This window comes from Pseudophryne corroboree, chromosome 6 (assembly GCF_028390025.1).
Source record: "Pseudophryne corroboree isolate aPseCor3 chromosome 6, aPseCor3.hap2, whole genome shotgun sequence".
Taxonomy (NCBI): Eukaryota; Metazoa; Chordata; class Amphibia; order Anura; family Myobatrachidae; genus Pseudophryne; species Pseudophryne corroboree.
Window position 1 is genome coordinate 259,939,032 of NC_086449.1, and position 16,159 is coordinate 259,955,190.

Here is a 16,159-nt window from a genome sequence, read left to right on the forward strand (position 1 = left end):
CAGAAACCAAAGAGTAATATTTAAATTGGTATAGGGCTTTAAAATCAGAGAACTGGGAGTAAATTTACTAAGATGGGAGTTCTACTCAAGATGGGATGTCGCCAAACTCGTGAGCAAGCCATATAAAGCTGCCCATGGGAGAAGCAACTGGTCCTGGGATCTATGTTTGCAGTCCTGAGCGTTTGCCCCTGAAACTTGTTGATCGTCACAGCGAAGCAGACGCTTACAGGAAACTGTAGATGCTTGAACTGAAATGGAAACTTGCTGGGGTTAAGGGGTATACATGGTAAACACAGTCTCACTTGCGTCACATCCCGTCAGAATCTCTGCCTCAATTAGGTTCCTCTGCGGAGCAACTGACTAAGTTTTGTTCCATTGCATAACTTGGGCGGAGTCAAGTTCGTGAAAGCATGATCGGAACACCAACTTTCAGTGTGCTGAGTGTCAAGCTTCTGTTTATTTCTTTATTGTTCCAGTCCCTAATAATGTATACCTCAATTTATTTCTTGGTCCTTAAGTTATACAACAGTGAAAACGCAATCCAAATTCATCCACTAGTTTTTATCAGACATAGTTCATAAACAGTCCCTAGAAGTATATATTTCTCAAAAAAATGCTATGCACAGACACAACCCTTACAGTTTCATTAAATGTATAGATGAATATTAGGAGTCTACATATATAATTTGGTGATACCAGATTGTGGATCAGTAGTTCCCTTCGCCATGAAATAATGATACTGATCTTCAGATTCTCTCTCTTAGATCAGAGGAGGCACAAAGTAGCTTCCAATTCTTCTGGAAGTTCAGAAGTGAAAGAATGAGACCATCATCTATTCAAAGCCATCAAAATATTTCTCTAATAGCTCAGAGGACAATGAGACTCTATACATACAGTATAGAGGAAATAGTGCCCACTCAATGTATTCTCTGATACTGGGAATCAAGGCACCAACAGGCTAAAAGCTTTGACTGTTCCCAAGATGCTCAGTGCCGCCTCCTCTATAACCCCGCCTTCGTGCACAGGAGCTCAGTTTTGTTAACCAGGCCAATGCAGTAGCAGTAAAAAGAGATGACAACCGTTAGTAGCCACATACAACACATTCTCACAACAGGAGAAGGTATCAGCGGCTAATGCCATACAAACCATCAGGGTGGGCACCCTGTGGAACCCAGTGTACCTCACAGAAAGATTTAACAAAGGTAAGTTCTTACCATAAATCTTGTTTTCTGCAGCGGGGTACACTAGGTTTCACAGAGATAACATTGGGGATGTCCTAAAGCAGTTCCTCATGGGAAAGGACGCATTGTAGCGAGCACAAGAACCCGGCATCCAAAGGAAGCATCCTGGGAGGCGGAAGTATCAAAGGCATAGAACCTTATGAATGTGTTCACTGAGGACCACGTAGCCGCCTTGCACAATTGTTCAAGGGTCGCACCACGGCGGGCCGCCCAAGAAGGTCCAACCGACCGAGTAGAATGGGCTTTGATGGTAGCAGGAGCTGGAAGACCAGCCTGTACATAAGCATGTGCAATCACCATTCTAATTTATCTGGCCAGGGGCTGCTTATTCGCAGGCCAGCCACCTTTGTGAAAACCAAAAAGTTAGAAAAGAGAATCAGACTTCCTAACGGAGGCTGTCCTCTTCACCTAGATACGGAGAGCCCGTACCACATCCAAAGACCACTCTTTGGAGGGCAATTCAGGAGAGATAAAGGCCGGAACCACAATCTCTTGGTTAAGGTGGAAAGAAGACACCACCTTAGGAAGATAACCAAGTCTGAAACCCGTCTAGCAGAGGCAATAGCCAGCAGAAACAAGACCTGAAGAGTAAGCAACTTAAGGTCCGCAGACTCAAGAGGTTCAAACGGAGACTCTTACAAGGCCTCCAGAACCACTGACAAATCCCAAGGAGCCACTGGCGGGATATAGGGAGGTTGAATCAGCAGCACACCCTGAGTGAACGTATGAACATCAGGCAGAGTTGCAATTTTTCTCTGAAACCAAACAGACAAGGCAGAAATATTAACCTTGATGGAGGCCAGATGAATGCCCTGTTGTAGGAAAGCCAAAAGATTGGCCATACTAAACTTGTAAGCGTCATGATTGTGAGATGCGCACCAAGCGAAGTAAGAATTCCAGACCCTATGATAAATCCGAGCTGAAGCCGGCTTACGGGCCTTCAACATAGTTTGAATGACCACCTCAAAAAATCCTTTGGCCCTCAGAACTGAAGCTTCAAGAGCCACGCCGTCTAAGCCAGCCGGGCCAAATCCTGGTATACACAAGGGCCCTGAACGAGGTGGCCTAGGTGTTGCAGAAGCAGAAGAGAAGGCTCTAACGAGAGACCTTGAAGGTCTGAGAACCAATGCCGTCTGGGCCATGCTGGAGAGATCAGAAGTAGGATTCCTCCTTCTTGCCTGAACTTCCTTATCACCCTGTGCGGGTCTCAGGTGGGGGACAGAGCAGGGGCCGGACCGAGGTAACTTGGCATGTTGCCCTTTACTAGTTTTAAATAAACGGTGTTGGACCAGCCTGCCTGCTCCTATGCTGTGTCTTCAGACAACACTGTGATATGAAATCCATGCACCTGAAGGGCATTCAAGAATTAGAAGAGAAAGGTTTCACAAAGGATGGAAGCGTTGTATTACAGAAGCGGTGTAATGTAGAGGTGAATTAAACAAAATTAAGGAATCTCTCTGGAAACGTAGTACTCCTTTTGCCAAGACATTAGGAATTGCATCATTTTATTACATATTTGATTATGGGTAAATATAAAAAAAAAAGATATAATAAAAGCAATAAATCGTAGACTTCAATCTTTGGCTTACATTTTTAGGGCATATTTTTTTCCAATCTTTTTTACCCATATTTTTTGGCTTATTTTAGGCAATATTTCTGAACATCTACCTACGTCTGTCTATTAAAAAGAAAACGGCTATCATAGAAGATATTGCTTCCCATCTTTTTGGGTAATACACTCACAGAAACTCTACCTTCTCTCCTGCACTGAGGGTTAAAATCATTCTGCATCTGGAGCTTTTGGGATAACTTGGCGCCTGTGATCCCAATCACTAGTTTATAACTTCCGTGCTCTGCCTTTTAAGGCCAAAATTCGTTTTCTGCCAGCTCATATAGCTGTCTGATAAAAGCACACACTCGCCATCATTTTCATCTCTCTGCAAAAAATCCCAGTCTATCACATTGCATGCAGATATTTAATCCTTAAATATACAGGGTAGTAAAGAAATATTTATTTTACCCCTTCAAATGTACTCTGCAAAGCCAGTGCAAAATTGCTGGAACTGAACTCAAAAACATTGCTAGCGTTTTCAATGCAGAAAACTGCAGATTCGGGAAGTCAAGAGGTTTGTTTTCTTGAAACAGACATATGAGCCAGACTGCAAAAAAATAAACTATTTATTTTTAAGAAGGTTTTATTATCCTTTTAAAAACAAGAGCAAGAAAACGTTATGAGCTACATCTATATAAATTTATGAAATATACATACTGTACATAAACAAATTGCATAAAATATGTTTCAATAGAAACAGGTATGTACTGTGGAATACTTGGTACTCTGGTCTTTACTTTCTGTTAGCTGGAGCACCGTGCCTCAATTTACAATACATTTAAACATTAGCCACCTTTTCCCTTACACTGCCCCCAGCAGTGCTCCTCATAATGACTGTATCAGGTAGCATTCGGTAACACCTGTGTGCATTGTCGGACTGGGGCATGAATGGCCAATCAGAGGGAATGCAGTGTAGGGGCCCATGTTTTGGGGGTGTGGCCAGTCTCTAGAGGGGCCAGCTACCACAGAAGCTTGGCTAACCATTAGAGCAGGGATGGTGAACCTTTGGCCCGCCAGCTGTTGTTGAACTACACATCCCAGCTTGCCCTCCAACAATTTTAGCATGGCCAAATAGCAAAACTGTTGCAGAGCATGCTGGTATGTGTATTTCAACAACAGCTGGAGGGCCAAAGACTCCCCACCCCTGCATTAGAGAGGGCACGGTCTGGGCCCCTTGATTTATTTATATAGTAAATACTGCTAGTGCATGCATGATAATGTACTGATTAATAACAGCAATGCACAATAGAAAATGCACCAAAGTCCTGTGCAGTACAAGATAACATATGCATAATTCAAGTGCACAGTCTAGAACTTGATCCCTAGAGGAGGAGTTGGGCCTATTGGGGGTTTCCCCTGTACTCCTGTGGGCCAGTCTGACACTGCCTGTGTGTATTAATAGGCAACTACAAGTATTTATTTTAAATTTTCCTGGTATATGTGACCTTTAGAAAATCAGGTCTGTGAATAAAATATCCCAAACCTCTATTTTCCAGATAAGTATAAAGCAATTAAAAAGAAATACATGTTCAGTATGAGTACTGGGACTCTTTGTTGTCATCCAGAAAAAAATAATAATCAGCCACTGAAAGGCTGAAAAAACATACCATTCTTCCCAAGTCACATGTTAGCAGGCATACCATAGTAGCAGGAAAAAAGGATCGGGACTATGTTTCTCCTTGAGAAACAAATCCCCGAAAACAGCAATGTTTTCGTACGAATATGGGGCTGTTTTTTCCGAAAACACACAGGTTTCACTGAACCTGGAATTTTCTGTAGAAAAAATAGGATACCGAAAATCCTTTTCTCTTAGTCCGTAGAGGATGCTGGGGTCACATTCAGAACCATGGGGATCCGCAGGAGATATGGGCACTTTAAGACTTTCAAAGGGTGTGAACTGGCTCCTCCCTCTATGCCCCTCCTCCAGACTCCAGTTATAGGAACTGTGCCCAGGGAGACGGACATTTCGAGGAAAGTACTTATTGTTAAACCAAGGTGAGCATTGTACCAGCTCACACCTCAAGCATGCCGCAGAACGTGGCATTCAACAGAATACAAGCCAAAGGCATGAACAATTGCAGCAACATGCTGACAAGAACCGTAACACAACATGTGTGTAACCACAATTAATAACTGCAGATACAGTACGCATTGGGACGGGTGCCCAGCATCCTCTTTGGACTAAGAGAAAAGGATTTACCGGTAGTATCAAAATCCTATTTTGTCATACGTCCTAGAGGATGCTGGGGTCACATTCAGAACCATGGGGTTATACCAAAGCTCTAGAACGGGCGGGAGAGTGCGAATGACTCTGCAGTACCGAATGACCAAACTTGAGGTCATCATCGGCCAAGGTACCAAACTTGTAAAACTTAGCAAAAGTGTTTGCCAAGTATCCGCACTGCAAAGCTGCAATGCCGAGACCCCCCGGGCAGGCACCCAGGACGAGCCCACCTTGCTAGTAGAATGGGTCTTCACCGATACCGGTAACGGCAATCCAGCCGTGGAATGAAACATGCTGAATCGTACCACCGATCCAGCATGTAATGGACTGCTTGGAAGCAGGACACCCAATCTTGTTGGGAGCATACAGGACAAACAGATCCTCTGTTTTCCTAATCTGAGCCGTTCTGGAAACATACATATTCAAAGCTCTGACCACATCCAGAGACTTTGACTCAACGAAGGCGTCAGTGGCCACAGGCACCACAATAGGCCAGTACATGCGGAAAGACGAAACCACCTTCGGCAGAAATTGTTGAAGTGTTCTCAATTCTGCACTATCTTCATGGAAGATCAAATAAGGGCTCTTGTGAGACAAGGCCGCTAATTCAGATACCCGTCTTGCGGATGCCAAGGCCAACAGAATGACCACTTTCCAAATGAGGAATTTCAACTCCACCTTCTGTAAAGGTTCAAACCAATGTGATTGAAGGAACTGCAACACCACATTAAGGATCCACGGTGCCACTGGAGGCACAAATGGAGGTTGGATGTGCAACACGCCTTTCACGAAAGTCTGAACTTCTGGAAGGGAGGACAATTGTTTCTGAAAGAAAACCGATAAGGCTGAAATCAGTACCTTAATTGAGCCCAATTTTAGGCCCACATCCACGCCTGCTTGTAGAAAATGGAGAAAACGTCCTAGCTGAAACTCTTCCGTAGGAGCCTTCCTGGATTTACACCAAGAAACATATTTTCTCCAAAAATGGTGGTAATGTTAGGACGTTACTCCTTTCCTGGCCTGAATAAGTGTGGGAATGACTTCACTGGGAATACCATTACAGCTAGGATTTGGTGCTCAACAGCCATGCTGTCAAACGTAGCCGCGGTAAGCCTTGATACACGCACGACCCCTGCCGAAGTGGGTTCTCGCGCAGAGGAAGAGGCCAGGGATCTCCTATGAGTAATTCCTGAAGATCTGGATATCAAGCCCTCCTTAGCCAGTCTGGGACAATGAGGATCGCTCGAATCTTTGTTCTTCTTATGATCTTTAGAACTTTTGGAACGAGAGGAAGTGGAGGGAATACATACACCGACTGAAACACCCACGGTGTCACCAGTGCATTCACTAAAAGTCTCTCGACCTGGAACAATATCTCTGAAGCTTCTTGTTGAGACGAGATGCCATCATGTCTACTTGAGAAACTCCCCAACGACTTGTCACCTTTGCGAAGACGTCCTTGTGGAAGCCCCATTCTCCTGGATGGAGATCGTGTCTGCTGAGGAAGTCTGCTTTCCAGTTGATGCTGACAGAGCGTTTGTATGTCTTTCCGCCTCGCGGAGAACCTTTTGGCTGGAGTGGCTTTTGCCATCGCCGCTCTGCTTTTTATTTATTTATTTTGTTGTTGTTCTGCCCTGGCGGTTTATGTACGCAACTGCTGTTACATCGTCAGACTGGATCAAGTACGAGCAGATCGCGAAGATGTTCCACTTGTAGAAGGCCGTTGTAAATGGCCCTTAACTCCAGAACGTTTATGTGGAGACAAGTTCCTTGACTTGACCATCTTCCTTGGAAAATTTTCCTCCGTGTGACTGCACCCCAGCCTCGGAGGCTGGATCACGAACCTGCGCCCCTCTAGGAGGTGAGAGCTGTGTAGCCACCACAAGAGTGAGATTCTGGTCTCAGAAGACAGGATAATCCTTCGGTGCATGTGTAGGTGGGATCCGGACCACTTGTCCAACCGGTCCCACTGGAACACTCTGGCATGGAATCTGCCAAACTGAATGGCCTCATAGGCCGCAACCATCTTCCCCAGCAACCGAATGTATTGATAGATTGACACTCTTGCTGGTTTCAGAATATGTTTGACCAGGCTCTGAAGTTCCAGAGACTTTTTCACTGGAAGAAAAACTCTGTAGTTCTGTGTTCAGTATCATTCCCAAAAACGACAGCCGCGTTGATGGAATCAACTCTGCTTTTGGCAAATTTAGGAGCCAACCATGTTGTTGAAGAACTGTCAGGGAGAGTGTAACGTTTTGCACCAACTGGTCCCTGGATCTCGCCTTTATCAGGAGATCGTCCAAGTACAGGATAATCGTGACTCCATGCTTTTGAAGGAGAATCATAATTTCCGCCATTATTTCGGTGAAAATCCTCGGAGCCGTGGATAGACCAAACGGCAACATCTGAAACTGGTAATGACAATTCTGAATTGCAAACCTCAATGACACCGAGGAAAATGGAAATCTGTAAGTAGGCATCCTTTATGTCTACCGAAACAATGAAACCTCTTTCCACCAGACTGGAAATCACTGTCCTGAGAGATTCCATCTTGAATTCGAGTTTCTTTTGGTAGAAATTGTGGGATTTACGTTTAGGATTGGTCTGACCGAGCCGTCCGGCCTCGGGACCACGAAAAAGCTTGAATAAACGGCTTCACCCTGTTGTGACGGGGGAACCAGGACAAAGACATGATTCTGACACAATTTTCGTATTGCGTCGCATACTACCTCCCTGTCCTCCGGAGAACTAGTAAGGCCGATTTGAAAAATCATTGAGGGGAAACGTCTTGAAAACTTCCAGTTTTACAAATGAATCCAGAACAGACTGAAGAGTTTTTAGACGCGCCCCCACCGGTGCGGGCTACTGCAAGAGAGCCCCAGCGTCATGCGGTGGCTTTGGCAGACGCAGAGGATGATTTCTGCACCTGTGATCTTGAAGTGGCTGCGGACCTCTTCCCCTTCCTATACCTGCAAAGAAAAGGGAATCTAACTTCTTGTGCATCTATTGGGTCGAAATGAAGGCATCCGATAATGATGCGTCTTCATTCATTGTGAGTGAACATAGGGCAAGAAGGTTGACTTACCTGCGTCCGCTGCCGAGATCAAATCAACTAGGCCGTCACCAAACAAGGCTTCACCTTCATAGGGAAGAGGCTCCATTTCTTCTTGGAGTCAGCATCAGCATTCCATCGGTGAATGCACAACGACCTCCTAGCCGAGACCGCTATGGAATCGGCCTGTGAACCCAAGAGTCCTATTTCCCCTGCAGTCTCACTTAAGTATGCTGCAGCGTCCTTGACATGACCCAACGTAAGGAGTATCCCATCTCCCTCCAGGGTATCTATATTGGATGACAAGGTATCCTACCATTTTTGAATACTACTACTCACCCATGCGCATGCCAAGGTAGGTCTAAGTAATGTACTCGTGGCTACATAACTAGAATATAACGTAGCTTCCTGCATACGATCCGCTGGATTTGTGACATGGCCCCATGCAGAACAGGGAGTGACTCCCACTTTATTCTGTCCGCGGCGGGAAACGAGTAACAACCGGAATCCTCCAGGGGATTCTTTCTCAAACAGAGCGCTCAGCACATGAGATCAGCTATCAGTATATATCTATACATACATACATACATACATACACATACATATATACATACATACATACATATATAGACCCCTCCGTCAGGAACAACAGGGTTCTCAGTGACGTTAATACGTCCTTAATATCCACAATCATGTACTGACTGCTCTTTGTCAATATTGGATCTAATCAGGAAACATTCTGGTTGACATAGGAATCAGTATCCGTGTCGGCATCAGGGAGTAGTAACTGGGCAAAATTAAATTTTTGCGACCCTGAGGGGTCTGAGGGAAAAATAGCTATGAACATCACATCCTCCATGGATATTTCTACGTCTGTGTCTGGGACACAGCTTTATGCAACCTTATTCTGATATGAATCACATTATCATGCAAATATTTACCCAGTCAGTTATTGGTGGTGCCGACAGGGCCACCCACACATGTCTGTGTCCCTAATATAGTTTTCTCTTGGGAAAAACATTCAGCCACCGACATGTTGACACACATGTACCAATTACCCCCAGACACACCGGCTTATGGGGGACAGACTGCTTTCATTATATATCTATACATATATATACCTATATATATATATATATATATATATACAGTAACTCTGTCAGAGGGACACAGAGGATTTTTCAGCACACAAACCAGCGCCAAAAATACACAGTCTGGTAAATAATAAACTCATATGACAGACTTGTAGCGCTTTATATTAACAACAAGCACCCCTATTGCTGCGCGCCCCCCCCCCCCCGAACTTGTCAGCAGTGAAGGAAGGACCAGCGTCTCCCTGAGGAGAAAAAAATTTAGCCGAGCAGTGTGCTGGTGAGGTGAGGAAGAAGACCCGCCGCCGCAATGGTGCGCTTCTGTCCCGCTCATAAATAAATAATGAAATCCGCTGGCGGGGTAAGGACAGTGCCAGGCATGAATGTCCACTTTTGCCAGCCCTTTTTTGAGGAGTTTTATGCTGCCCAGGGCCAAAGCCTGCCCCCCCCCCTCCCCCCCCCCCCTGTGCCCTGCACCTTTGTGTAATGTAAGAAAATAATAAATGGATAATATAAAACTGTAATGTATATAAGGTCTGATTCAGATGTGGCAGCTAATGCCTGCGCAACTGCTATTTTTACAGCTACAAAACTGCAAGGCAACGCAAGTGTAGCAGCCGCCCAGAACATTTTAGAGACGCCCACCAGAGCCATCACAACATCTCATTAACTACATACTCTATCACAACTGCCACGCAGATGAATATAGACTCCCTCACTGTGTCATATTTTCTGCATACAAGATTGCAGTCGGACGTCAAGATGCACCCCGAAAACAATCACAACATTTATGCAGCTACTTCCCATTACCTCTCCCAAACAGCCCCTTCCTGTCAATCACTTTATGATTAATTCCTCACTGTTAGCAGCATCGCAAAAGTACCTTGGCGCACGTGCAACGCAATTACAATGGATGCACAGTCGGCTGATTACCGCTCGACTGCGTACAAATCAGCATTGTGACCGTATCTGAATCAGGCCCATAGCTCATAGTTCATTGGAGGAATACCGTTTTCCTATTTACTGGCATACGTTTCATCTTCACTTCACCAGTAGTTTCACCCTAACCATGGGTTCCCAAACTATTGTGTGCCGCAAGGCTCTTACAGGGGTGCATTGGGTTAGTGGTCCAGGACCAAATCACATAATTTATGGACAAGGTGATAGGCAAAACCAGTGCTAGTTGCTGCCGATCATAAAATATGTGGGCAATCAGCAACACAACTGTACACAACTGCAACACAACTGTTCACCACCGCATAACTGACCCTAAGGATGACAGCCAGGCACAATTTACATCACTTCATATCTTTCTTTGCAAATTTATCATTAAAAAAAAACTTTTATCCTAGGGGTGCCGTGAAAATAATGCATATACTGTACTCTAGGGCACTGTGATTGAAGAAAGTTTGGGAACCACTGCCCTAAGCAAATAGTTAGGCTGGGTATAATAGATATATGTTAGGTAAGGTTTTGTCATCCTTAACCAATGAACTGGCTAATATTTTTTCCCAAAAACGATTGGAAATAGTTTTTTTTTTATTTTAAAGAATTGAATTAGGTCCAAAACAACAGTATTAAAAAAACACACAAAACAAAAAAAAAAAACATTAGTCTTTTTCTCTCTCTCTTGATGATTTGACATAATGGCTAAATGTTGGTAATCGGGACAGGCGCTGTAGGATGGGGCACAGCAGTGTTTATATTTCCCCAGAGGCTACTTCTCTCTGCAGCTGTTGGGTATACACGGGGGACATCATGCTGCTTGTTCTGCATTTCTACGTTGGCTGCTCCTGTCTGCAGCCGCCGGGTGGGGTGCGCTGCGCTGCCATGCTGGCCAATCACTGCGACCAGCAGTGATTGTGACACACCGGAAGGGGGTGGGGGGGTGGATACAAAGGTGTAGGGGGGCCAGGAGGTCCGTCTGAGAATGGCAGCTGCTGGAAAATGATCTTCCGGCAGCCACCCACTGGATGTTTCTGACTGGTTGCATATTTATTTGTGCTACCCTAAGGTGAAAAACACTTTTGTACAGTACATCTATAATCACCGATTACTAATATTCAAGGTGACTGAGCACGTCCAGCTCATCTTGGAAGTCAATGAATATTGAAAAAGAGGTGGTACTCCATAACAGTAATAACTCAGTCTTAGAGATAAGACTTGCCAGATCGCAGTGAGGCAGGTCCTGCTAGCAGCCGCAAATATTAATATGTTGCTGGTTTCAAAGTGGGAGGGAGTTAAATGACCTGTGCCCTCTCCATGTTCAGCTCTCCTGGTCAGCCCGAGTCGGACTGCATTGCGATTTTACGCTAATATGGGTAGAAGCTAACCTGATCATAGGGCACACCGACTGCTGTCACATCATTTCCGTCTGATGGTGTACAAGTGCTGATACATCGGTACCATCGCCACAGTCTTCTTAGTGCCTCTGAAGACGCACAGATTGAGCTGGGCTCCAGGGACAGCTCTCCAGTAGCAAGTAAGATCACAATATATGCACGCCCAGAAAACACCATCCAAATGGCCATGACACGCCTGCGTTTACCTGCCCACTCTCCGTTACCATCCCCAAACGCTGTCCACCTGTCACCCTCTTTGCTACTAATTCCACAATCGCATTCCCCTCCCTGCGCATGCGCACAGTGGCTCAGATGCATGCGCAGTTAGAAAATATCAGCCGATTTGCATACAATAGGCACTTTGCGACTGTATCTGAATTAGGCTTATAGTGTACTAGGTACTTAGGATTAGTGGTATGAGGCGTATAAGTAGCAAAGTTAGTGGCACAACGGGGGTTATTCAGATCCTGTAGCAATATCTACGGCATGCGCACAGTACCAAAGTATTGATTATCCTATTCTGTACGTGCGCGAACGGGTCTTGTGATTAAGGTAGCAACACGGCATCATACTGTCAGTGATTGACAGTCTCCTGCCATCTGGACAGAGAGGGGGTGGTAATGCCCCCCATTGTGCAAACAGAAGCATGTCACAACCATTTAGTGGGAGGAAAGAGGCCAGGGACCTCCGTTGTAGGACAGAGATTTCCTGGCTTTGTGACAAGGGGTGTGCGAGTGACCATGATTGCCGCAAGCCACCTGATGGTAAGTCAGTCATCTCATGCTCCGCCCTAGCACGCAGGTCAGAACACTACGGCAGCAGGAGGTGTCTGCTTGTAATAGCTGCTTCCTGCTGCATCACTATACAGAGCAGCTTGCAAGGAAGCAGCAATGATAGCACCTCCAGCCACATCTGAGTCAGGCACAATAAACGGGGCTATTTGGCATGATTTAATGATAAGTATGTATTAACATCCGGCAATGCTTCTTGTGAACAAAATTTGTAAGTGTTTTTTATACGGCAGGGCATCTCTTACCAACAGCTCCATCAATTAGCTTTTTGGAAGTCATTAGCCTAAGGATTCACATACTTTTTCCAACCTGTCAGCACATTACTAAGTCTTTGGGGCGTATGCAATTAGTTCCGATTACATTTCGGAGCTAATGAATTTGCCCCACTCGTAATCATTTAGGGACGTTTTCGGCAGTTTTAAAGGCATTTTCGCCAATGCCTTTTCACCTTCTTTTATTAAGTGAAAAGGAATTGGCGAAAAATGCCTCAAAATCCGCTAAAAAATGGGCCACATTTTCGACGGAAAACAAGTGGATTCGCCGATACACGTGTTTTCCGCCCCTGTCACATTTTTCCCCTATGCGAAAATATTGCATAGGGCGAATCTCCATTTGCCCTAAAAGTAGCAAAAAAGCTCAGTTTTTTCACCTAGGCAAAAAAACGGAGCTAACTGCATACGCCCCATTAAGTAGTAAAGTGTCAGTGACAATCTACACTGGACCTTGCATTAGTCTCTACAAAGTATACAAATGTAACACTGAATGCTGCAACTAACAAACAAAACTCAACCTGTGTTTCATACAAAAAGGGTTCAACACCAGAGCCACAGCAACACTGACTGGAATAATAATGAATATACGTGTCTGACCATGACATTCAGTGAACAAGGACACATCCACATACTGTACCGTATTTTGTTTTTCTTACTCACTTGGATGAATCGGTTCAACAGCAACTCGTACAATTGGTGTTGCTTCAAAGTTCAGAGGAATAAATGGTGGACAAGCTGGTGATGTAGACAAAGTTGCTGACTTCAGGATAAAGTCCTCCAAACCTCCGATACCTAATGACATGACAAAACATCAAAAGTCAATTAAGACAGATTGGATACATGAACTTATTGTTATTACACATTTCTTTAGAAGCAAAAAACATACATTTATAGCACAGTCTTTATTTGTTCCCTCTGATATTGATCTCATATAAACGTTCAAACAGTATTGTTTGTCTAAGTTAGTAACGCAAATATACTAAACACAAAAGAAGGTTGTAGAGTAAAGTAATCATAGCCGGAATAAACTATTTGTTTGTACAGAGTAGTATCCTCCCCATCCGGTACCATACAGATGTGTACATACAGTACATCTAGCCTCAATACGCCATGCAGCTGGAGATGCCTGGCGTGAGTCAGCTGACAGGTCCAGTGCCACTCTGCCAGCATCAGGCGTCTTTTTGTGCTGAAAATGTGTCAGTCACATAGCGATGCGACTAGGCTGCACCAGGAGATTGAGCTTATTCATTTGATATGGAACACGTGTATATTGTGTGTGACAGACTGTATATGGATCACAAGAAAACTTGTATTGGAAAAAAGCTGTGGCTGCTACATTGTTTATTATTTATTATCAGTTATTTATATAGCGCATACATATTCCACAGCGCTTTACAGAGAATATTTGGCCATTCACATTAGTCCCTGCCCCAGTGGAGCTTACAATCTATATTCCCTACCACATGTACACACACATTCACACTAAGGTTAATTTTTGTTAGGAGCCAATTAACCTTCAAGGATATTTTTTGGGTTGTGAGAGGAAACCCACGCAAGTACGGGGAGAATATACAAACTCCACACAGTTAGGGCCATGGTGGGAATCGAACCCAATGCTAACCATTACACCATCCGTACTGCCCTAGCACTTTGTATACAGATTCTGAGACTCAGCCACACGTATATACAAGTGTCACATATCAAATTAATCAGCACAGTTCATCGGTGCATCCTAACCACACCGCGTGGTGACTAAGACACATTTCCGGCAAGAAAAGACACCCCCAACATTAGCAGAGTCTCTCTGGACCTGGCAGAGAGGGGCTGTTTGGCTAGACTGCAGAAATGATGTATGAGGACACATCTGTATCTTCCAATGTGACATTATCCTATATAATAAAAGGCTAACACTGCTCCTCACCTCTGTAAGAGAAATCAAGTGTTTTGCACACCAGCGGCCACTAGATGGTGCCCAATAGAGCAATTCAAGTATTGCTCCGTTCTGGCGCGCACAGCCCCCGGCACTTACATTACTGTTATGTTGTTCCGTCATTTTGACAGGATGGTAACTAGTAAGAATATAAATATTCTGCCGGGTCCATCCCAACTGAATGATGTTAGACCAGGGTGGCTATTCGGCAATCATCCAAGTGCATTCAACTGATATTACTATATAGCAGTCATTCTTCATCCATGTATATTCATGTTGATTAAGTGCTGCATACCAATTAATTAGCATTTTAGGGAGAGTCTGACAATTTCAGCAGACATTCTCCAAACTGTGACTAGCATAATGCAAAATAGGTTGTTTATTTATGTTTTCCAGCAGAACCTCTCAGAAGCAATGTATTAAATTGCTTAAGAACCCGAGTCACAATTCTCAGACTATTAGTGTCAATGACTGTTAAAGGATGAGTATTCTTGGAAATGTACAGGACACTGCTGTGAAATACTGGAAGCATATGCAATGTAACCCAACTATAAACTGTTCTGTTGTCCTTTAGCTACCAAATAGGACATCATAATCACCGAGAAAGACATGGTTTTTGTACATCACATTTATTTTCACTTAAACAGATCTCATAACATTTTAATTTTATTATTGTGATTCTTAAATTAGCAGTTTTGGGAACTTGAGCCAGGACTACTGTAACACAGATGATACAATCAAATGTTAGCCCTTATTAACTTACCTGTAACCAAAGACGCACAGAGTCAAGTTTCTAATTGGGGTGGAACCTAAGGATGGACTCCAAATTGTTTTTCAAGACAAAAGTCTACTGACTGATTCACTCAAATAATTTTCCCTTTTATTTTATTGAGGTGGTCAGTGAATTTCTTTTTAATTAATAAATGATTGAACAGGTATTTAGGGAGTACATATGTGTCCTCATGGATCTAGCCTCAATAAGTCATACAATGAAAGATGCCGGTTGCGAGTGACCCATTAAGAGTCTTTTTTACAAAAATGAAGCAATACAATGAGACTAGAATGCACCAGGAGACTGATTTGATTAATTTGCTATATGATTTGATATGTGACACTTGTAGATCTGAGTTGAGTTGTATTGCAAAAAAGCTGGGGCTGCTACATTGCAGCACTATGTAAAGAGATTCAGAGACTCATTCGCAGATAGATATACAAGTGTCGCAAATCTAATTAATCAGCGAAGTCTCCTGGTGCGTCCTAGTCACAATGCTTCTAAAAAGGGGCGTACACATCAGAACGATATCGCAATGATTTGATATCATCTGCATCTGGACCAGACATCGGCAAGTGCATACACACTTCTGAGGTCGGGAGCGACGGTGGGATGGGGTGGGGGTAGCGGGAGCCATGCAGGTCCGACAGTCGACGCGCGGGAGCGTGCATCAGCAGAGACATTGTGCATACACACTGAATGATATCGTGAACGATGTGTTGCAATTTGTGCCAGAAAAAAAGATGTCCAATGCTAGGGGAGTCTCACTGGATCTGGCGTGCTGAGAGGGGCTGTTTGGCGTGACTGCAGCAAAGATGTATCTGGAAACATC

General features: G+C 44.1%; 1 protein-coding gene across 1 annotated transcript in view; it reads right to left on the minus strand.

Annotated features, from left to right (window-relative positions):
- The window catches only part of EFL1 (elongation factor like GTPase 1), a 651,720-nt gene that overhangs the window by 128,929 nt on the left and 506,632 nt on the right, over nucleotides 1-16,159 (minus strand). Inside the window, exon 16 of the mRNA XM_063925942.1 lies at nucleotides 13,286-13,417. Within this exon, the coding sequence (XP_063782012.1) occupies nucleotides 13,286-13,417 (132 nt within the window). The remainder of the gene's footprint in view (nucleotides 1-13,285; nucleotides 13,418-16,159) is intronic.